Raw genomic sequence first — 24593 nt, forward strand, 5'->3', positions numbered from 1 at the left:
TGACCTTCACCTTGAACAAATTTATCCAAGGTCGTCTGAATATTCATCACTTACTCTTGGAGCAAACATCAAACTCAGCAATTTCTTACTATTTTCAACATATTGTAAATATTTTGCTGGATTGCCAAATAATTTTATGAGAAAGATTTTTAAATGTATCAGCCGACTATTACGGAAATATTTGTCGGTCGTTATTTATAACCTTCTTGAATGACTCGTTCTTTTCCAGACGTTTGCTCAGTAAGTAACACGAAAATGAATGAAATGAAAGTTATAAAATCTACTTAGTATTTCAAAAACACAAACGCATACTTGTTTAAAACAGACACTGCGTAGTATTGCTGTAAAGCACAATAATTTCAATCAATTTTACATTACCTCCGTTCCCTGTTCGCCGGCAATGGAAGAGGAGTAAATACGCATGCGCACGTATTTCCTTTAAGGGGAATAACTCTTACCGTACAGAATCTTTGCGGAAGTTGACGTAACTACGGAAACATTATAAATTGACAGGTGCGACAGGATAGTTCGCTGACAACATACAAGATTTTGTTTTAGCGAGGTATATATGATTTATTATTCAAACTTAAGTAAGCACATTAGTTTAAAAAAAAATAAGTATGGATTGATAAAATTACTGGCGTGTGGATTTGTAAGTTTGATAGGATAACATAAGAAAGACAAAATTCACAGTTTGCTGTGCCTGGCATAATATTATCCACCTTTGAACAGGTCCCACTGACAGAAAAGTTACAAATTCGCTATATAGCTAAATCTAAATCTAGCTATATATAGCAGTAATATCCAGTAATAGTCCCTTCTATTTAGTGTAATAATAAAGTCCAAATGAAGAGGGGCTTAAAAAGGACCTAGTCGATACTACAGAGTCCAAAATCATCCTACAAGTATAGTGTTTTACCTTTCCTGAGTCAGTGTACCTGGTTTTGCACACTTTTTCCACACTTCTTGAAATAAACTGAAATATGTGGAAACAGTTTATTATTTTGCATTTTCAGGCAGAAGAATAGATATATGGCTGTTTATTTAAGCACTAGGTTATTCTTCATTTGATAGATAACTGCTCATCACAGGTAGCTCTCCAATATACTATATAGCCAGGAAGTGACCATTATTTGGACATATTTGTACACGGTTTCGCACACCATGACTAAATATTCTCTAATTCTTTGTACAATACTGATATTGGTTGAATTGAAATTGCAAAACTGATACTTCTGTAGAAACTGTATTGTTTTAGCTGTTATTATCATAATGATGTCGCTATAACATGCACAAACTAGAATGCCTGTTTGTCCTTTAGAAAACTATAGGAACATTCAAAAGGAGACCTGGTCCCTTCATTTCACCAGTTTAAATTTCTCTCGGCAAGTATTTCATTACAAGAAATGGAAAATTCTTTGGTGTGAAACCGTGAACTGTGCAAAACCACGTACACTTACTCTAACTTAAAGTTATTATTTTTGTTCATTCCGTATAGATATGAACAAAAATAAGAACTTTAAGTTAGGGAGGTAAAACTCATTCAAAATTAGGGGTGGTGGTCGGGTGGATTTAACACAATTCTAGACAAGCTTACTATCGCTGAGTGGCTGCTTTTTAATTTTTGACATTTGCAGCCACCCCAATTACAGTTTGACTGTCACAATATATTAAACAAACTGTATTGTCCGATTAGTTAGACGAACAGTTCTACAGAGATCTATGCAATGTCATTTTCAATACATGATGCTAATTTCTGCGGTATTAGTGATTACAATGTTTTATGGCAAAATTTTGCTGCATTTGTTGAAAATGTGACTGCAAAAATCCTGGTTGTCTGTTATTGTCTTCCATCTAACAAACCATTTGGACATGATTATTACCATTTTGCATTTGATTTTGACATATTTTGCGTTATTGTTATTGGATTTATAGCTAATCCTTAGCTACATATAGCTAGAGTAAGATATATAGCTTATTTGTGACTATTCTGGGACCTGTCGCAGAAGATAGGATGCCTCTTTCTCTTCATTCCGAGCCTAAATCTCATTGATCCGTGCCTTTGGAAAATTTGCACTTAAAGGTAAAGGTAAAAGGTAAAGGTAAATTTTAATTACTGTCACTTTGTGAAACAATTAACATAAGCTCTGTAGAGCTTTTGAGCGACCCTATTTTAAAAGCAGTTAAAACCAGTTACACTTTACCCCAAGCAAATAAATTCTGGTACCCATTTACAGCTCAGGTTAGACTGATCGAGGCAATCATGATAAAACACCCCAATGGGAGTAGCCAGGATTTGAAAAAAATGGGCTTTAACCTAAAATCACTGGGATAATATAATAAAAACCTCCTTAAATAGGAAACAGAAACCACTTATTATAAAACTTTTTTGTCTTCAAGTCAAGTCAATATTAAGTCAAGTCAATATTTATTTATTGTCGGTAGATAAAATAACATTATAAACATAAGCTATGTCTGCAAACACAATTATATATCTGTTCTTAATTTCAAAAAAGAACTTTTTCAAAAAAATGCTTAGGTTTTGAGAGCTTGTACACATGATCACAAGTCTCGGTTCAACAAGAAAGCATCTGGCTTTTCAGAGGGCGTGGGTCATCATGTGAAAGCCTTGATTATTCATTGACAACAATCCTTAAAATTTTTCTTAATTATGGGACTTTTTAAGTTTAGATGCTGGAGTATCAAACTATAGCAAAAACTCTTTGTAACTCAGATGAGAACTGAAATACAGGTCAAGGGGCTCGGACCCACAAACAGGTCAAAATTTCTCTCGTAAGAAACTTTTCTCCCTTGCCAAAAATGCCAAGCAAGACTCCCAAGGCATTTCACCACTCCTAGAAAACCATAGGGATCCGTCACATGCTATGATAGAGGGGAAAAAATTATGATAGAGGGGATTTTTTTTGTTTAAAATGTTTTTTAGATGAAAATTCAAGAACTTATATGTGAAAAAAAAATCATCCATAAATAACATAAATATAAAACGGTCAAATTCATATGGATGATAAAAAGAAGGCCAATATCCTCAATCGTCAATTCCAGTCCGTGTTCTGTTCACCCCAATGTCACCTCTCAAATTGGGCCAACTCGGTAAAATTAAAGTGCAGTCTCTACTCTTCATACCAACTGATTACCAACCAAAATATCCCCAAATGCCAAAGGTCACTATAGGCATAAATGGTGTTCAGAAACTCCTTTCGTCCCTAAAAATAGATAAAGCATGTGGTCCCAATGGTCTAAAGCCAATCCTTCTTAAAAATCTTAGTGAACAAATCTCACCACTAGTCACTTTAAATTAAGCTCTTTCAAAGGTCCCTTGACACGGGCACTATCCCAGCTGACTGGACCAAGGCCAATGTCACTCCTTTATTTAAGAAGGGTGACAAAAGCAATCCTGCAAATTACCGGCCTATTTCCCTAACTTGTATTCTCTTTAAGTTACTGGAACACATCATAGCCTCTAATATTACCAAGCACTTCCAGGTTAACAATGTCCTCTATGACCTACAGCATGGGTTCAGAGAGAAAAGGTCATGCGAAACGCAGTTACTCGAACTTGTAGAAGATCTATCCCGAAACTTGATTCAAGGCCACCAGATGGACTTGATCCTTCTGGACTTCTCTAAAGCGTTTGATAAGGTTAACCATCTGAAACTTCTGTACAAACTTCATCAACATGGCGTTCAAGACACCACGTTGCAATGGGTCAAGTCTTTCTTGATTGGCAGGCGCCAGTCTGTCCTTGTGAATGGTGAAACATCAGAAGAAGTTCCAGTAACGTCCGGAGTCCCACAGGGCTCCGTCCTAGGCCCCCTTCTATTCCTACTCTACATTAATGACCTGCCTGAAAATCTGATTTCACAGGTTCGTTTATTCGCCGATGACACTGCTGTCTATTTAACTGTAAATAGTTCTGCCCAAGAAAACATCCTCCAGCAAGACTTAAATAGGTTACAGCTATGGGAAAGTAAGTGGGACATGGAGTTCAACCTCTCAAAATGCACTGTTATGAACATAACAAGGTCAAAAAACCCTTTCAAATCAAAGTACACACTCCATGGCCAAGTCTTGGAAACAGTTCCTGATGCAAAGTACCTTGGGGTCACTATATCCTCAGATCTTAATTGGAATAAACACATCAATTTAGTCACGTCCAAAGCTACCCGAACACTAAACTTCATCAAACGAAATATCCCATGCAAGAACCCAAAAGTTCGAGAAGTAGCTTATAAAGCCCTAGTCAGGCCACAGCTAGAATATGCTAGCTGTGTCTGGAACCCTTACACCCAACAAAACATCCACCAGATCGAAATGATTCAGCGGACCCAGCAGCGTGATGGGTTAATCACAACTACTACCCTTGCAGCAGTGTCACAAACATGCTATGTCAGCTGAGATGGCGTACCCTTGAAGATAGGAGATCTGATTCACGCCTCCTTATGTTCTACAAGATAGTGAATGGTTTGGTTGCTGTGCCACTCCCCCCACTATGTCAGCCCCCCATCCCGTCAAACAAGACATATGTATCCCCACTCCTATACTCAGATCCTCACTCCCTGTAATTACTATAAGTACTCTTTCTTTCCAGCCACCATAGTGCTTTGGAATTCCCTTCCAGTACAACTTGTGCAAGCCCCCACCCTGAATCAGTTTAAGCAGGGTGTGACCAAACTTGTACACAATGCTTAACATGATAGACCTGTTTTTAAACTGCTTTTATCTGTAAATCATTCTTGTTTTTAACACTATCAACTGTATTCATACTTGCAATACACACCGTGTATTACTTTTATCCTCCTATCCAATCTACTTTTAACTTCTTGTACAGGCGCGCAGCTGCACAAAATACTCGCAGAGAGGAGTGTTGCAGTATAAATAGATAGATAGATAGAATAGGGCATACTATACATATATATGCAAGGTTTCAGAGAAAGATAGCCCACATCAGAAATTCTATTAGACAACAGTAACTATAAATGAACAAGATTTTAAAGGGATTGCCTAGAAAAATGCAAGTGAACAGTGTAGGCATTCTGTTGCCATTTGGCTGGAGAGTCTTATTGGCTTATTGGGATGGCTAATATTTTATGATCTGATTATATATTCTATAGTTGTCATCCCTCTAAGCCTTATCCGCATCTTCATTTTACTGTTAGGAAAACAATGACATTAAAAAGTAAAAAAAAAAATCATAAAATACTGGTCACAGACTTTTAGTTATACTTGCTCCAATAAATTAAACATAAGTATTCACATAGAAATTTCATATGGGTTGAATTAAACTCAAAATTTCTAATAAAAGACTAAAGTCTTCGGTATTAAAATTTAAAATATATGATGTGAACAGGTGCAAGGAGATATCTACCCCAAGAGTGGTTTCAATACACAGCAACTAATGATTGACATTAAAATGCAAAAACAAAACACAAAAAAAAGTATTGTAAACATTAAAAAAATGTCAGTGAGATAATTTTATGCTTAGATGTCAACATAAATTCATTATCAGATATTTAATCATTACAAAAACATTATATATGTACCAGAAAACGTTTCCAACTGATTTCATTGGGGATTCCTAACAGAAATATGCACAATAAGTTTTTAAAGACAGAACAGGGACAGTCAAAAATAAATTTTTATATCTCTGAAATCCTTGCTTATTTGTGGGAAATGTCCATTATTGCTGTTTTGTTACTAAAATATTAAAGGCAGTGGTCTCCAGATCATTGGACTAAAATATTTTTTGTTTAGATATCTGGATATTACGCTATATTTCTTAAGAATGCTTATTTGAAACTTAATTACTTAGTCTATGTTAATATGGAAGCACATGATTGAGAATTAGTTGTTTTCACTACTTTTCACGATGAAAATTGAAAAAAAAAACACTTGTAAAGCTTTACTCTGGTTAACTACCTCAAATATAAGTATCTATATTTAAGGCGTGTTGAACACTAAATCCTCTATAGTGTTATTGTTAACAACAGCGGAAAACTTCTTTATTAATTGCCCTGGCGGTCCGCGCAATCATCTTTATTCTTGATTTGGCATTTTTTTTCAAATAGTTTAGAAACAAAAACTCATATATATTCTAAATGTTAATAATATGACCAAACTTCACTTTGAAATAAAGATCTTTTTTTTTTTCAAAATCTGAAGATCAGTGCCTTTAAAGTGGAATATATAAAACTTATTTTGTGATTTTTGCAGATAATTTTAATAGATTTATTAATGGTTTCAGGGTAGTTCATCTTACAAACTCACAATGCCGCGCCCAAGGTCAGCACGGTCGGACAACAGTGATGCCGACATGGAGGGACTTGCAGAGCAGGAATTGGTGAAGTTACAAAGACAGTACCGTATCATGGAGGGTGACAGAGCTGCTTACACAGAGGAGTCACAGAATATCATCAGAAAACAGAAGTATGCTACCGTATTACTTCAAGTTGTAATCTTTTACTTGCAGTATTTTCATGTAAATATTTCATTCCGGAGCAATCTCACGGTGCTCGCTGAAATTTTGTTTGTTTATTTTAATCAAGTAATTTATTTTTTCTCGAAATCTGTAGCAGACTGTTATTATAAGAAACAGCAATTTTCTGTGTATTTGCATTAAATTTTTCATGCACCAGCAATTATAAGAATTTCTACATGGATTAATGATCGATGGTAAAATCATCGAAAACTAAGTAGTACTCGGACTTCAAAAGTGTGAAAATTTCTGTTTGCTCTTTCATTGTTAAATTAGCTCACACAGCTTAAATTTGTATGAATATTTTATCTGCAGCTACAGATGACTGTGCAAAATTTTATCAGTAAGGTAACTGGTGATGCGATTAACAGAGTTATATCAACTTGAATATTTGCCATACATATTCAAAGCTTCAAGCTTTAAGTTATGTTGATGAATATGAGCCTGGTTATCTTCATAACTTTACACTTTGAAAACAGCATTACAATAGCAAAATTATATGCTTCTGTATCAAATATTTTTCTTTTTCAGGGGAGAAATTGGGCACTTGGAAGGCGAGAAACAAGAGCTGTTGAAGGAGCTCCGTCTTGCAGAGAGCCGTAGTAACCAGGTGATGGATGAGGACCATACTGAAACACTGTTCACGCTTGCTGAAGCTAAAGGTACACTTCCTAGGGACACTATACTGTAAAAGCGGAAATTTTTCGCAAGGGTTAAATTTCAGCTATATTTGACAGGTCCTACATCTCACGAAAATTTATCCTCACGTAAATATTCACCATTAGTATACTTTAAATTCAAATAGGATACCATTTTTACAATTTCCCAAATATTAAAGCTTGAGGACATATTAAAAGTCTCGAAATTTTTGCCTAGCAAAAATACATGCTTTTACAGTTACTGAAGTAAGAATTGAAATCATTGGGTTTTTTCTAGCCATAATTTATGATTCAATGTAACGCTTAAATTTCACTTTTAATAAAATCATCATAGCAGCATCATTTGTAGCTCATCTGATTTTTTTAAGAAAAAGATGAGTTATTGTCATCACTTGATTGGCATCGGCGTTGCCTGGTTAAGGTAGTTCTGCACGTTTGGTAAACCGGAAGTGATGGCGTAACGTCATTTATCCGGAAAACATAGAATAAAACCTGGATTTGGCGTTCAGAAATGAAAATCAGTTTATAAATTAATGGCAATATGTGAGTTAATTTATTAAAATGGCACTGTTACTTATATCTTTCAAAAGTTAAAATATCGATCATATGAAAACGTGTGACACGTTAAATAATTCAAAATTATGTCTTAAATAATTAGCTTGAAATGGGCAGTTTGCTTTAATCATGGCCAAATATCTCAAAAGTAAGCACACAGACCTATACATTTTATTTACCATATTATAGGCCATATGTTTATTTACCACTCTGAGAAGTTTCATTAAAATCTACATTTTAGAAAAAATTCTATTTGCGAAAATGTTACAAAAGATGCGATTTTCCCATAGACTCCCATTATGAAAAATTGTGTGAGGTCCAAATATTTCAAATCAGTCTAGCAAAAAATCAAGCACACGACCCTATCTTTTTTATTTGCTGAATTTTCTTAATATATTCGGAAGTTTTGAAAAATCAGAGTTTAATCAAATTCTACATTGTAGAAAAAAATTTGATCCAAGAGTGCAGAACTACCTTAAGTTTTATGTTTCGGTCAAATTTTCTCCTAAACTATCAAAGGTATTGCTTTAAAACATGCAACACCATCAAAAGCTGACTCTGTACAGCAAGACACATAACTCCATCCTGCTTTTTGCAAGAACTATGCCCCTTTGGACTTAAAAAATCAGATTTCTTGGTATAGTTTTGTGTTTAGGTCATATTTTTTCCTAAACTATCAAAGCTATTGCATTAAAACTTGCAACACTTGTTCACCATTGATAGCTGACTCTGTACAGCAAGAAACATAACTCCATCCTGCTTCTTGCAAGATTTATGGTCCCTTTTGGACTTAGAAAATATCAGAATTCTTTGTTAAGTTTTGCGTTTGGGTCAACTTTTCTTCTTAACGGTTAAGCTGCTGCTTTTAACTTGGAGCAGTTATTTGCCATTAAAAGTTGACTCTGCACAACAAGTACCGTAACTCTACATTGCTTTTTTGCAAGAATTACGGCCCCTTTTGGACTTGGAAAGTCATGGGTATAAAATATCTCTATCATACAGAGATAAAAAGATCAGGTGAGCGTTTGCACCCTCAGTGCAGTGCTCTTGTTATTATATATAAGAACCTGAGTTTTAAAACATTTTTTTTTTATTTGGAACAATATTACTGTGCTCATGTGGGACAGCAAGTGGTGGTCCTGAAACTTCTAGTGTAAAGATAAGAATGATGTTGTTAAATGGTAAACAAGACATCATTGCTTGTTTATTCCTTTTTTCATAGAAAATATATAATTAAGTTTAATATTTCGAGAGGCACTGTCCTACTGATAAAATATCTCTGAGCAATTAAGGTCATTATCAAATCATGTTTTTTTTGTGTAATCCATAACTTGGGTTTGAACTTGGGTATTTATGATATTGGCACCTAGCGCGGAAGTAAATGATTATCTATATTGGTACAAACAACACATAAAATCGTTGTAAAAAAGAATATTTGTATAATTGTTGTTAACCAGTACAGAAGGAATAGGGGTACACAATGTATTATTTGTATATATCACATGTCTCATATATTAATTGCAGGTCTGTAGTTTTTGCTATATCATATGGCTGGTCTGCATGTATATTCAACACATGTTCTTGGCTGATAAGTCAAAATTTTAAAAATGAAACTTTTAAAATTAATTCCTGATGTCCTATAATAGAACATTTTTTGAATAGCTTGTTAGTGAAAAGCCAAGATTATTAGCCTTAGGTCCTTAGGATTGTAGGATTATAGTTTTGACTGATTACCAGCTAGCTAATCAGTGAGTTATATATTTTTGCCAAGGCCCAAGTCTCAAATCTGAGTAAAATATTTCTCAGACAGTGAGACTAAATATATGTCTAAACAATAATGATTATGGATATGGCCCCTTACAGAAGCAAGCCTCTGTGGCGTACATGCTGCGTATTTGCTGTGTATATGCCGCGAACACAGTAGTACGCCAGAGGAGTACATTTTACATACACCGCATGCCGCGTACATGCCGCGTACTATTTCGACGAGTACACAGCATGTACGCAGGAGGTCACTAGTACACTTCAAGTACGCAGCGCAGACTCTGAAAATTTAAGGAGTACACTGCATGTACGCAGGAGGGACTTGTACAAGAAAATAGTACACTGCATGTACACCGCAGATACTTCGAAATTTATAACACTTATATTTAGTTGCATTAAAGTTGTTTCCCCTTGATGCAGTTACGCCATTTTGTTCAGATGTTTACCAAATTACATGCTACAAAAATTGATTTATTTCATTGAAAAGTGGATGAAGAAAAGCATACTAATTTATTTGATAACATCAATCTACATTATTTTGGTAAGGGTAAATACTTATTGATGCATGTCACTTATCTTTTTTCTGTTTTTTTCTGTCCAAATGATCAGCATTTGCATAAGAAAGTTGGTGGGGTAAGGAATTTACATTATCACAGCAGTTTTGCCACAAGAGTACACAGCATGTATGCAGCAGGAGTACACAGCATGTACGCCGCAGGACTCGGGCCAGGAGTACACAGAATGTACGCCGCAGGAGTACACAGCATGTACGCCGCAGGAGTACACAGCATGTACGCCGCAGGGGTAGTACACCGCAGGCTCATTTGCATGTGAAAAGTGTATGTGCCGCGTACATGCTGCGTACTATTTCCCGCATACTAAATTCCTCCAGCGTACATCCTGTGTACTATGTAGTCCACAGCATGTACGCAGCAAGTAGTACGCGGCAGAGCTCATTTGCATGTCAAAAGTGTACTACAAACGTACTATCGGTGTATGTGCGGTGTATATCCTGCGTACTTTTTAAAGCCCTTGATTTCAGTACACATCATGTACGCATCATATACGCTGTATGTACACGGCAAGAGTACGCAGCAGGCCTTTTTCTTCTGTAAGGGGCCAGTTGTAAACATGTATGATTTGCATAATAAAATTGTTATTCTGCAAGACATAAAAACATAGGAAGGAACCAGGAGACATTACAGGCTATTCTTGTATTTTGAAAAGCATGTCAAATTTATATAAAAAAACTTTACTTATTTCTTTCATTGCTAAATTAACAGATGATTATAAGAAAGAGAGTGAAGAAGAGAAGAAGAAAAGTTCCGAGCTCGATGCCAAAATCCGGGAGTGGGAGAGAAAGATTAAGCAACAACACCGTAACATGGGCGGAGTTCATATGAGTGCCCAGCATACAGTACAGACACAGAAAACCATGAGGACATTAGAGAATAGACTTGATCAAGTAAATACTTTAAATGTTTAAACCCAGTATCCCGCTGAATTTCTATAATGAACTTGTCCATCTTTCAGTTTCTTCCTCTTCTTCTTCTTGGCATTCAAGACTGTTTTGTTTTGAAAAATTTAGCATGTTAAGACAGCAAGCAGGTGCCCATTCTGAGAGAAAAGCATATGATTGTGGACACTGCTGGAATCTTGTGTATTATTGGTCCAGAGGGACTTGAAGATCCCATTCAATCAATTTATTGTCAATTTAGCTGTTCAAAATGATTTCAAAGTTACATGGTGTGGGCATGTGCACTGAGACAGCCAAGACTTACTGTGGTATCTGAGTAATAGAATATTGTGTCATATTATTTCACATATATATTTTTTCCAGTCCAAAAAGAAGTTCAATACAATTCTGACAGAGAATGCTCGCATGAGGGATGAGATTGAGTGTTTACGCTGTGAGAGAACAAGATTTGATGCCCTCTACAAAAAGCTTGACAAAGAACTGACGGCCCTGAGACGCCAGAAAGGGCAGTGTATCGAGGAATCCACTCAGGCGTATGATGCTCGGTATGCATGTTTTTGTTTTTTAGAGGTGGTCAGGCTCATTAAATCAACATTTTTGGTATTTTTAACAGAATGGTCACTTAAATAAATTGGTCATTTATTAACTGCAAAAAATGTGCTGAATATATTGATCTTCCTGTAGGCTTCCATTTTGAATTTTGTTAAAACCAAGCCAAATAATCTGTTTGTTTTTTTTTTGTTCACTGAGTTTTCTCAGTATACAAGGACATTGGTAAAAAAAAAAAGAAAAAGGTAAAGGGCAGTTTTCCTAGCAGCACAGAGCATCCCAAACACAGCCACAGAGCCATGCATTGCAAAGTAGGTCAAGTCGAGTCACAAATTACAAAAAGTAATCGATTTAAAGTTCTATGTTCAAGCTGTCTATAATTTGCACTGTGATGTATATTGTACAGTGACGATGCTCAACAGAAGATGATTATACTGAAGGAGAAGGCGGACAAAGACCTTCAACAACATAATGCTGAGATGAAGGAATTGTTACGTATCATTGACCATGAGCGTACCCTCCGTGGATTCATGGGTATTAAGGGCCAAGAGAGGCAGGAAGACCCTCAGCTTGTTATCTGGAGACAACGAAAAGGTAAATTGTTCAGTTCAATAGGGCAAGTTGTGCAGTTTTAGTTGAGAATGAACTTTCTTACTTCTTCCTCTCTCTGTCTCTTTCTCTCTATGGAGTGAGGGACATAAACAAATCCCCTCCTTGTCTTCCTGGCCTGGGCTGGTCCTGCTGCCTAAGTCCATGGATGTGTCCTCTCTTCAGTGTTGTTCCAGCACATTCTTTTGGCCTACCCATCTTCCTGTTACCTTCCTGTGAGAAGCCAAGGGTGTTGCTATAATTTAAGTTTATTTTCATTGTCAGTTGTAATAGGAAATAGAAATTGTAAAGTTATCTGGGTTATCTGGACTGGTGGATGCAAATCTAAGCATTTCTTCAGACAAAGCTTGCTTTTTTGAAGAAACACAGACTTTCAACAAATCTGACTTGATGGCTTAAAATTACTGTAGTGCGTTTTCAGTATTTTTTTTAACGTTGTGGCCAAAGTGCAAACTACCTCATTCATTTCTTCATGTAACTGTAACTCTCTGTAGATATTAACGATCAGTTTCATGATTCTTTCCTGACAGAGGCCCTGGAGATGGAGCGTAAGAAGGAGAGCCAAGAAGACTCAGTGGAGACGTTTGAAGCCGCATTTGAGAGAATTAAGGAAATGACAGGCTTAGAGGATCTTGATGAACTTGTGAGAAGGTAATATTAAAGTTTTGTCTAGTTTGGAGTGAAATGTTCACAGATTAAGAATAAACAAGCCAATTTTAGATATCAGAGCACCAAACAGTAAAAATATACTGCAAAATCCTTTAATTTCTTGGGCATGAAATTTTGTTGTTGTTTTTTTTGGTCAAAATGACTATTTCATGAGGATATGAAATTGTAGATTTCAAAGTTTTAACACTGAAGGAATGGGAATTTTACTTGGTCTTAGGCATTTAATTGTATGAATAGACTTAACCACGAAATTTAATTTCCAACTCATATTAACAATTTCAGAGTAAACACCAAATGTACTGTCTTATTTCAATTGTAATTCAATGAAAATTGGTTTTCTGAATTTTTTTTAATGTGTTTAGGCAATAAATGATATTCCTGTGTGTTTGATTTGAAATTTCCTGTTTGTTTTGCCAGGTTTATAGAAGTTGAGGACAAGAATTTTGCACTGTTCAACTTTGTTAATGAGCAGAACAATGAAATCGAACAGCTGATTGATGATATTCAGGGGGTATATATATACACTTTCCTTTAAATCTCGGATTTATTAATATATTGCTACGAATTTTCTGTTGCAAATGCAGCATGTATTTCACTAATGAATACAAAACACTGTATGCAACTCACATTCGATACAGAAAAGTAGTCACTCAGAAATGACGTAATGATGGCATCTCGACATTCCATGAGTCAAGAAATTCACTGATTCAAACAGTTTTGAGTCTTATTAATCGAAAACTAAAGTCAGTTTTGGCTGATATGATACTAGAAATAGGTGTAATTGTATATATGAAAGGGTCATTAAAACAGAGTCTTGAACTGCAATTTTGCAAACTTTGTGCAAGCACTTCATGGGATCCAGGGCCGGCAAAATCCAAGAGAGCCAAATACATAATTGCATATCAAGGAACTGTTGTAATAACCATATTTTAATGAAACTTTTACATCAAAGTAGATTTTTTTCACTAATATTTACTTTTTATATAATATCTATTTCACTTATAAATTCATAGATTTTTTGCAACTTGTAATTAAATGCATAGTTTCATGGGTAAAAACAAAAGAATTATCAAGTGATAAAATTATTCCAGATTAAAAATGAGATAGAAAAGTTCAAGTTACAAGGCATTGAACTGGAAGATCAGCGCAAGAAGATACTGAAAGAGCTGGAAGATAAACAAACACGCTCCTCTAAGGATGCAGATGAATATGAAAAGAAACACACTGAAATATCTAAAATCGTAGATCAGTTAAGAAGAGGTTAGATTGACTTTTTTGATAAGATTTGACATTAAAAAAAGATTGTTGGAAGTTTTGGTAGTTAGCTAAACTATTCAAGCTATTGTACTACTGATGTTGGCATCACACCTTGGTTACAGCTAGTTTTGCATGCATGTACATACAGCTATTATTTAAAAGCATATAGCTTTTAAACTTACTTATTCTTTTTCAAGGTCAATAATCAACCCTACTGGGTCAAGTCCCATAACGCTGACTTATATTTTGGGCAAATTATGCCCCCTTTTGGACTTAGAAAATCCTAGTTAAAATTTTGCATGCAAGTTTCTATCTCCAAAACTAATGCAGATGTTGATTTGAAACTTTTCATGGGTCTTCAGGTTTATAAAACTAGGTGATAGCATCAAGTCCCATAACTCTAACATTTCTTTTGGCCAAATTATGCCTGTTTTGTTCTTGTTCATTCATAATACCAGTATCTTAGCTTTTCCCCCATGGCAGTTACTTTTTCGTGTGATATTGGATCCCAAATAACATCTAGTATAACTTCATTTATTTTTCACAGGAATTGAGTCATTATTCAACAAGATAAACTGTGACAGATCTGCAATTGACGATATGCTTGGTGCTGCCACCGGTGTTACTGATAACAACATGATCCAATATCTCGGCATAATTGAACAGAGAACTAACGAATTACTTGCCATACAGAACTATGTGGCCACAAAGGTACTTTCTTACTTCATATGTCATGTAGAATTAATTGAGCCACGCCATGACAAAACCAACATAGTGGCTTTGTGACTAGCATGGATCCAGACCAGCCTGCGCATCCACGCAGTCTGGCAGGATCCATGGTGTTCACTAATGGTTTTTCTAATTTGCTATAGGCTTTGAAAGCGAACAGCATGGATCCTGACCAGACTACGCGGATGCCCAGGCTGGTCTGGATCCATGCTGGTCGCTAAGCCACTATGTTGGTTTTCTCATGGCATGGCTCATATATCTGAGGAAACACAGTTAACATAAAGTAAAAGAAGTGCTAGCTGTCAAAGGACAGCAATGCTTGGCTCTACAAGAGCTTTGTACTTTAACCATTACCCTTATAAATTTGTATAATGAACTTGTCCATCTTTCAACAGTAAATTTTTTAGTAAAGTCAGTAGATGTGCTTTTAGTGTCTGTCTGATAAAGTGGGTATTATGTGCATCACTTGTAAATGATTATTTTATTTTTCCCTACACCAGGATATGGATAGATATGAGAAGGGACCAAGTTTGATCGGAGAAGGACCCTCTGCTCCACAGCCATCATTCCCTGTTATACCTCCTTCAGTCGGGTATGTTTATCTTCTTTTTATGACCTTCAAGTTAACCACAGTTATACAGAGAAATATTTCTCTTACTGGCTGATTAAATATATAATGGCAGAAATTTCAGTAGATGTAGTATATACAAGACAGTAGGTGTCAGGTAAAACCACCATGTTAGAACAGTTAATCAAATAGCTAAAGTATGTTGCAAGTGTTTTGTGAACATGTACATGTAAACTTAATTAAATTTTAAAGTTAAATTTTGACATGTGGTCCAAGGAACTTAATGAAATACATTGTGAAATTGTCCTGCATGTATGCATGCCAATATCGGGCACTTTTCCCATTGAAACTAGTTTCTTAGTAAATTAACCTACAGTAAGCAACAACCTCTGTACAACAAACAGATCTTAGGTTTTGCAGAGGAGTTTGCTCCTCACAGAATCAAGAACCTTGGTTTATTCATTCATATTCTTAAGTTTTGTATCACCCTGACACAATAAGCAAGATGGGTGGCCTCCTTATGTGATACCAAAATTAGGGTCTGACACATAGAGGTGAGAGGCAAGTAAATTAGCATCAGCAACCTTTATCACTAGGTCACAGAGGCCCATAATTGCAAATTAAAAAGTTTCACTAAAATCAATAGAAGGCTGAGTGTTGTACTATGGTGTTTTGTACTTTATTTATATGTGTATATAGTGATAATATTTTCGCACTCGGTCTTCCACATTTCATTCTAAAGTCGACAGTTTCAAAAGGAATATTTATGCAGTGCATTCAAAACTGATCTATAAACTGTAGAAAACGAGTGTATCTTCACTTGAATTGTCTATTTCCAATTTTATAGGGCATTACTAAGTTTAGAACAAACATTATTCAGGCTTTTTTGAAAAATTTTAAAATATTAATATAAGTGATGAAATCTTAATTGACCTAAAATATATCACACATCAAGCTGTATTCTGATCCTGTAGTTGAATTTAAATTGGATATATTCTATACATGTAGTGAAACTGGCAGCAGGTAATATTAAAATGTTGTACATGTATGTGTTGAACTTATTTGAGGGAACTATTAATTTGTAAACACCTTTAAGTTCATATTTTCCGTGATTCATCATTTATCATCACCAGATGCTTATCACTAATTGTATTGTTTGCTTTCGTTGTCTTCTAGTTTTTACCTTTTTTTAAAAAAAACCACCATCATATAAAATATATTTTAATTTCTGCTTTGTTTACTGCTTAAGTTTGATAAAATAGTTTATAAGCCACGCAATGCTATCATTCTACCATTAGTTGCTGGGACATACTTTTGTCATTATATTGCATTACAGTAAAGACATAAACAGTGGTTATGTCCCTTGTTTATTTTAAGTCTTCTTTTTTTATTGGTTATGGATAGCTAACGAAAAACAGAATAATCGGATTATGCTGAATCATTTTAACATTGTCAAACTTGGGCTAATTTATTATCAACATATTTTTGTTCTGACCCCTTCTGACCCATTTATTACATTCAGCTGTAACAATTAAAAACCCATTTCTTTGGTTATGGAATATGTTGAATATTAAAAAATAAATTGGTGTTATATTTGATGAGCGATATAAAACATGGAAGTTCTATGAATCATGTAGAGTAAAAAAGTATTTTTAAAGGGGCATGACTTTTGAACATTTCAACAGACAGATAATGTTAAGTGACCTATGAAACATGTAAAATTATAAATTGTAATTTAAGTTGATATTTTGTAAGTTTGATAGAACTATAAAGTAAGGCTAAATTTCTTCTAACCTACATACTTTTTATTTCACTGACTTATTACAAAGATTATCTAAGTATTAACATGCTATGTAAGTATTTCTATAAAAATTATTAAAGACTGTCCAGAAGTCCTAAATCACTTTGTTTTTTTTTTATTATTATTATTTACAATGACAACTTTTCCTTAATTTCACCCCCCACCCCCACAGAAAAAAAAAAAAAAAATTGATACAAATCTGGAGGTGTGCTTTTTAAAGGAACAGATTTCTTATTATAAATACACTTTCTAATTAAGACATTTTTCAGTCATTTCCTTCTGTAGTCCCTGAACACTAATAAATTGACTGTTTTGACTGTCATAGACTAGTGAGGAAAATATTGGAACTACAATTGAAACTCGTTACCTCCAACACGCTAATCTTAAAATTCCGGCATTCTCAACCACTTTTAAGTTTTGTCCCGAAAACACATGCTCAAATTACCACACCATTTTAAGTCAAATTTCAGTTATCTTGATGTAAAGCTCTTGATCCCTTAGAATTCGAGATACTGAGATTAAATATACATGAATAAATGGAATGAACTGTTTAAACCGAGTTGTATATTTGCAGGGATGAGTACGATAGTGATGGATCGGAGCAGAGTGAAGATGATGCACGACCTATGACCAGGAATGAATTACAGAAGAAAGTTATGAAAACTGTCAAAAAGCGGGAATCGGCTGCACGAAAGGAAGGATTTCGATACGATCTAACCACAAATGTTAAATCAAAGGGGAAGAAAGACAAAAAGTAAAAATATTGAAATGAAATTAACATTGACATGAATTAATCCAAAGTGCAGTTTTAAAGTTTAATTGTAAATAACAGTAGTGAAAAATTACGTTATATAAATTTTATGCTTAAGAGTTTTTATTTACATAAGTTCTGTTCAGAATCCGGAAGCTGTATAAAATATTTATAGCCAGTATTTACACCACTTGCATAACATACTGTTATCACCACACTTCTTTCTTTGCTTTTTTGCAAATTTAATTGTGCTTTAAACTTATTTTGTATCAGTTTTATAGAAACCATGGATACATGATTACTGCTTTGTTTTAGTTAAAACTTTTCAGTCATGATATTCTGCTTTATTGATCATGCCAACAAAACCAGATGTATAAAAATAAAATTAACTGTCAAATGCTTATTTACAAATATTATTTACACTAAATATATTGCTTTAAAAAATTGTATTAAAAACAATAATTCCATTGTTATATTTTTTCTGTGATATTTGTTTTAGATTTAATTTAGTATTTGATTATTCAAATAAAAACATGGAAAACATTCATATATTTGTTTTGTTTGTATATACACATGTATATTCATCGGTACATAACATTTGTGTGGGAAAAAAAAGAAATCTTTTTAAATTTTGTCATCAACAATTAACGAACTAAATTTCACTTAGGCTTTCATATTATAATTTATGAATCCAATGCACCACTTCATTTCACACAAGATAAAGGTAAGTCTTGTGCAACAGTCAGTTTTGCAAAATTATTGCTTTATATCATACAGCTCAGGGTTAAACACAGTGGAATGTTTCCTTCTTTGAAACTTGCACTGAACAGTTGGATAAAAGACTAAGTAAAAGCCTAGTTCATTTTACTGATTTCACCAAAGGATCATACTTTTCAACAAAAGAAAAAATACTGTTGTCACTGGCTTTTTTACTTGTAATTCTAGCGTTTGTTTAGTGCGAGACATGAAATGGTCACGAGTGCAGTATCAACATCATATACAAGAGAGTATTGGTTTAATGGTAAGGTGTCTGCTGCTCTGTCTGGGCATTACGGGTACAAACACCCCTGGAGTCACTACCATGCCTTCTCATATGATACAGATTTTTTCAGACAGAAGACCAGAGAGTTATTAAAATAATCTTGAAGCCTTCATCACAAATCAAGCTTAAATAGAGCCAATACAAATTTAAGCTATTTGGTCCCCTACCGACGGAGTACTGGGAGTATAGGAATGCCCTTCATCAGTCTGTCCGCACATCTGGATCCTACAATTACTCAAAAGTATTCAAGCTAGGTTTATAAAACATGTGAATAGGGGGTAATATGTAGATTATGCACTTATGCTTGTAGGTCAAAGGTCAAGATCACTACGGTACTGAAGATCAAGTGAAAATGTTTCTTTTCCATAACTTCTATATGCCCTGCTGGGTTATATTAGTGCTACACAGAAACGTTCCCCATGATAAAACAATGTGTCCATGATCTATGCTTGTCCGTTAAAAGGCCAAGGTCGCTGTTTACGGTCAAATAGATATTTGTTTCCACTCCATAAAATTTAAATGCATCGAAGGATTTTCTTATTACTACACTGAAATATTCCCCATGTAAGGACTAAAAATGCTTCAAGGCATTTTTGGCAACAGGATAAGAGGATATTGAGCAGACATGTATTTAAGATACTTAACCTTTGACCTCCAAGTGTTATTTTTTTAATTTGAGTTTTACTGCGTACCAACGCAGGATAGGTTATATGGCGCCAAACAGGACTACAAACTTTAGTTCCACATCTCATTTACATTAAAATAAAAACATGAGGTATGGAATCAAATTTGCATACCTGTTGGAATCACAGTGTTACTGCAAAACCAAGTGTTAAGACCCTATTAGTCGCCTCTTACAATCATGCAAGGGTAAGGCAGTGGTTCCAATTCTTTTCATACACAGATCGTCCCAGAACCACATGGGGCTTGACCTCCAAGTGTGACCTTGATCTTTGACCTAGGCTGTATGTTCTGCATGATGTTTAAAAGGGATTTACAGTTATTAGTTTTAAGAAAATCATACCAGCGGTTCAGACGATTTCAAATGGACATAAGGTTTGCACTGAGTTTGGCTTAATACATTGAACAGGTATAAGTTACTACCTGATTTGCCTGTCCAATTTCCGGTATCAAAACACACATGTTCATAAAATAATGAAAACAGTCAGCTATTTTTATTCAGTTTTATTATTTTTCTACGTTTGGCATCTAAGGTGTACATTTACACAGTCACTCTAATAAATAATCTATTGATACACAAACAATAACTTACAATGTAAGGCCTCTGTTTCCTGATGTATACAGCTACCCACATGTATAAAGATAACTGTAAGTTTTTGTAAAAAGCAACATGAAAAGAGACAAGATATATCACAGTCTTGGAGATATGAAATATACATTAATTTAAAAGTACAACACGAGACGGCTGAATGTATAAAAAGATTCGGCGGCTAACAAAAATGTATTGTTAAATCAATTCTAACAATCTTTTATATCTAAAAAAAAAACAAGGCATTATCTCTTACATACAATGCGTTTCGTCCTTTAAAAAAAGTAGAAGCAGTACTTATTCTTTTAAAATTAAATACATCATTTTTTCACTGACCGTAGTGATAACTGACCAAGTTAAAAAACATGCTATGCATAAATAATGGTATCATTTTTCAAAGATGATGAAAAATGAAGAGGGATAGATGATCAACATACCATTTTGCCTTTTTCACATTTTTATATGGTATGTTACTATATTTTGGAATCATAAATATTCGTAGGCGACATACTTCATTGATCTTATGGTTGTATCAATTCATTGAGTTTAATCCTAACGAACATATGAAATTTCCATTCATTTTACCTCCTGAACTTCAACTCCACAAATTTATTTTCAAACAAGAGGACCATGATGGTCCTGAATCGCTCACCTCTTCCCACATGACCCAGTTTTGAGTATGACGTCGTTTTTTCTATTATTTGACATAGTGACCTTGTTTTCGAGCTCATGTGACTCAGTTTTGAACTTGACCTAGATATTATCAAGAAAAAAATTCTGACCAATTTTCATGAAGATCCATTGAAAAATATGGTCTCTAGAGAGGTCACAAGGTTTTTCTATTATTTAACCTATTGACCTAGTTTTCGAAGGTACATGACCCTGTTTTGAACTTTATCTAGATATCATCAAGGTGAACATTCTCACTAATTTTCATGAAGATCTCATGAAAAATATGGCCTCTAGAGAGGTCACAAGGTTTTTCTATTTTTATACCTACTGGCCTAGTTTTTGACCGCAAGTGACCCAGTTTCGAAAGTGACCTAGATATCATCAAGGTGAACATTCAGATCAATTTTCATGAAGATCCATTGAAAAATATGGTCTCTAGAAAAGTCAAAAGATTTTAATAATTTTAGACCTACTGACCTAGTTTTTGACCACAGTTGACCCAGTTTTGAACTTGACCTAGATATCATCAAGATGAACATTCAGACCAACTTCCATACAGATTCCATAAAAAGTATGGCCTCTAGAGAGGTCACAAGGTTTTTTTATTATTTGACCTACTGACCTTGTTTTTTAAGGCACGTGACCCAGTTTCAAATTTGACCTAGATATCATCAAGGTGAACATTCTGACCAATTTTTATGCAGATCCATTCACAAGAATGGCCTCTAGAGAGGTCACAAGGTTTTTCTATTTTTAGACCTACTGACCTAGTTTTTGACCGCACATGACCCTGTTTCGAACTTGACCTAGATATCATCAAGATGAACATTCAGACCAACTTTCAAACAGATCCCATAAAAAATATGGCCTCTAGAGAGGTCACAAGGTTTTTCTATTATTTGACCTACTGACCTAGTTTTTGATGGCACGTGACCCACTTTGGAACTTGACCTAGATAACATCAAGGTGAACATTCTGACCAGTTTTCATGAAGATCTCATGAAATATATGGCCTCTAGAGAGGTCACAAGGTTTTTCTATTTTTATACCTACTGACCTAGTTTTTGACCGCACGTGACCCAGTTTCAAACTTGACCTAGATATCATCAAGACGAACATTCAGACCAACTTTCATACAGATCCCATGAAAAATATGGCCTTTAGAGAGGTCACAAGGTTTTTCTATTATTTGACCTACTGACCTAGTTTTTGAGGGCACGTGACCCAGTTTCGAACTTGACCTAGATATCATCAAGGTGAACGTTCTGACCAATTTTCATGAAGATCTCATGAAATATATGGCCTCTAGAGAGGTCACAAGGTTTTTCTATTTTTAGACCTACTGACCTAGTTTTTGACGGCACGTGACCCAGTTTCGAACCTGACCTAGATATCATAAAGGTGAACAATCTGACCAATTTTCATGAAGATCTTGTGAAATATATGGCCTCTAGAGAGGTCACAAGGTTTTTCTATTTTTAGACCTAGTTTTTGAAGGCACGTGACCTAGTTTCGAACTTGACCTAGATATCATCAAGATGAACATTCTGACCAACTTTCATAAAGATCCCATGAAAAATGTGACCTCTAGAGTGGTCACAAGCAAAAGTTTACGGACGCACGCACAAACGGACGCACGGACGGACGACGGACGACGGACACCACGCGATCACAAAAGCTCACCTTGTCACTTTGTGACAGGTGAGCTAAAAATTAGCTTAATTCAGCAAAACCAAGAAATTTCATACCCACGAAATTAAATGATTTCACAGCAGATCAAGTAGGCCTGTCGTGTTTAATCACATGTATTGATAAGATGGTTAATGTTGACAATGTGTCCATACAGAATTTTGGAATATCAATACCAATGTAATGTTTATATCTGCAGTTGTTATTTTGATACAAAACCTTTGAATCAATGACAGCTCCTAACAGTAAGTGTGGAAGTAAATGGCATTTCTTACTACCTGCTTTTTACCATTCAAATAAGGCAAGATAATGAGATTAAACAGTAATCAATGGACGGAAAATGTGACACGATTCATAATAAACCATGCAGCTGTTGTTTGATAAGTTATATATAAATAGATATATACAACTGTACATATTTATATATTTTTTGCTGCCAAATGAAATGTTCTTTAAAGTTACATACAAAAATATCCAGTAATGAGATACAATATACACAAAGTAATTTAGATCTCTTTTCTTGGCAAAAATGTTATGCGTCATAAAAGCATGTATTACTAAATGCAATATATATATATTGATTTATTTTCCATATATTTCTTTCCATTTATGCACTTGAAGTCCTTATGCAACTATCCTACATCTATCAATTTGGCAGTATATAAAAGCACATTACACCTCTCAATTTCAAGGTTTACCGGTAATTAAACTTCAGTTCTGAGACCAATCTCAAAATGCTGTGCAGCCATTGGTCAACTTTAGAAATAAGCTTATACTTGACCAGTCTGATGTAGATCTGAGACTGGTTGCCAAACTTGTTTTTTATAACCTTTAGCAGACGCTAACTGAGTAAAGAATCCCTCGTAATGGTATCCTGTAAGTCTCTACATCTGTCATGTCTGACATGCAAAATAAATATCTACATTCGCTGATACACTGCTGTTACTCGGAACGTCTCCTCATTTTTATCCTCCTCATCATTTATAAACACGAGTATTTCCGCAGTGCCTGCTTGTTGTATAGGTACAAATCTCAGCCCAATCGTCGACGTACCACCACCTTCAATTTCCATAGTAGATTCTTTAAACTGTAACAGATCTTCTCTGTTAGAATGTAACAGGAATGTCTTTTTATGAGGGTATGGATTGGTGTATGTGATTTTCTTGCTGCACCCTTTTCCGCCGCCAACTGGTAAAGCAAGTTCAAATGCCCTTGAGATCATCGGTGCTCGTGAACTGACACAGATAAGCCACGTGCGCACGAGTTGGTGGAACTCCACGTCAACAACATTGATGTAGAAGAATTTGTTACCTTCCTGCATTGGTCTGACAGCGACATTCAGCTCATGTACTGCCCCTGCAGCTAACATGAATTGTTCTGTCGGGTAAAGAGTCATTTCATCAGGATGAGACGAGAAACACTTCACAAGTCTTGATGCTTGAGTACCCCTGTAAAAACAGGTACATATTTAGTGAAAAAAGCCCTTCGACATTGAAAAATATGTTGGGATGTTACTCCTTTCAGCCATTTACATTTCAATTATCATAAAATTTGTTTCTTTAATAGTCTTTGCATGAAATGTTTTCTTCTCAAGTAGTAATCACTGATCAAGACAGAAAAAATTGAAAAAATAAAATAAAACCTATACCATTAAGTGATCAATTATTCTAGCATAAAAATGCTGATTCTTTCGTTTTCAGGTAGTGTTTTAAGAACTGTGTGTTAATCAAGATTTTCCCGCTGTTAACACACCTTTCTATATATGCATGTTCCGTGGCCAAGTGTTAAAGTATCACAGTCCTACAAATAATATATTATTCAAAAGGAAATGATGTGAACATGATCAAACAATGCCAGCCTTTCTGCGCACCTGATGGACAATATTCATTTACATTCACTTCTTTATGCTAGAACAGTCTTAACACGCTTGTTTCATGTTTGAACATCTGAAAAATCCCTCTGGATATGTTTTTAGTACCCTCACCCTACCAGGTTCAGGCACCAATCAGTCTGTCAGAATACTTCAGATGTTATAATGG

The 24593-nt window shown here is 34.9% G+C and overlaps 3 protein-coding genes across 6 annotated transcripts in view; 1 reads left to right on the forward strand and 2 right to left on the reverse strand.

Moving 5' to 3' along the window:
• The window catches only part of LOC123526183 (glyceraldehyde-3-phosphate dehydrogenase-like), a 32822-nt gene extending 32365 nt beyond the window's left edge, over positions 1–457 (reverse strand). Inside the window, exon 1 of the mRNA XM_053522861.1 lies at positions 379–457. The gene's annotated coding sequence lies outside the window, so the exon portion shown is untranslated. The remainder of the gene's footprint in view (positions 1–378) is intronic.
• LOC123526181 (coiled-coil domain-containing protein 63-like) lies at positions 425–18428 on the forward strand. The gene is made up of 12 exons (XM_045305227.2): positions 425–562; positions 6263–6444; positions 7025–7155; positions 10755–10936; positions 11312–11493; positions 11904–12091; positions 12637–12757; positions 13193–13286; positions 13867–14035; positions 14580–14743; positions 15262–15353; positions 17705–18428. The coding sequence occupies exons 2-12, from the start codon at positions 6287–6289 to the stop codon at positions 17886–17888; spliced, it is 1665 nt and encodes a 554-aa protein (XP_045161162.1). The 5' UTR covers positions 425–562; positions 6263–6286; the 3' UTR covers positions 17889–18428.
• Positions 18429–20093: 1665 nt separating this feature from the next.
• LOC123526184 (nephrocystin-4-like) overlaps positions 20094–24593 on the reverse strand; it is a 56591-nt gene continuing 52091 nt past the window's right edge. For all 4 annotated transcript variants that reach the window (XM_045305232.2, XM_045305231.2, XM_045305229.2 and 1 more), the window contains one exon: positions 20094–24002. In XM_045305232.2, the coding sequence (XP_045161167.2) occupies positions 23474–24002 (529 nt within the window). In that variant the 3' untranslated portion in view covers positions 20094–23473. The remainder of the gene's footprint in view (positions 24003–24593) is intronic.

This window comes from Mercenaria mercenaria, chromosome 14 (genome assembly GCF_021730395.1).
Source record: "Mercenaria mercenaria strain notata chromosome 14, MADL_Memer_1, whole genome shotgun sequence".
NCBI classification, from domain to species: Eukaryota; Metazoa; Mollusca; class Bivalvia; order Venerida; family Veneridae; genus Mercenaria; species Mercenaria mercenaria.

Coding starts and splice junctions, on each gene's coding strand:
- LOC123526181 (XM_045305227.2), top strand. CDS start 6,287: ATGCCGCGCCCAAGGTCAGCACGGTCGGACAACAGTGATGCCGACATG. Junction 14,744..15,261: donor AGAACTATGTGGCCACAAAG/GTACTTTCTTAC, acceptor TCCCTACACCAG/GATATGGATAGATATGAGAA. Junction 15,354..17,704: donor GTTATACCTCCTTCAGTCGG/GTATGTTTATCT, acceptor GTATATTTGCAG/GGATGAGTACGATAGTGATG.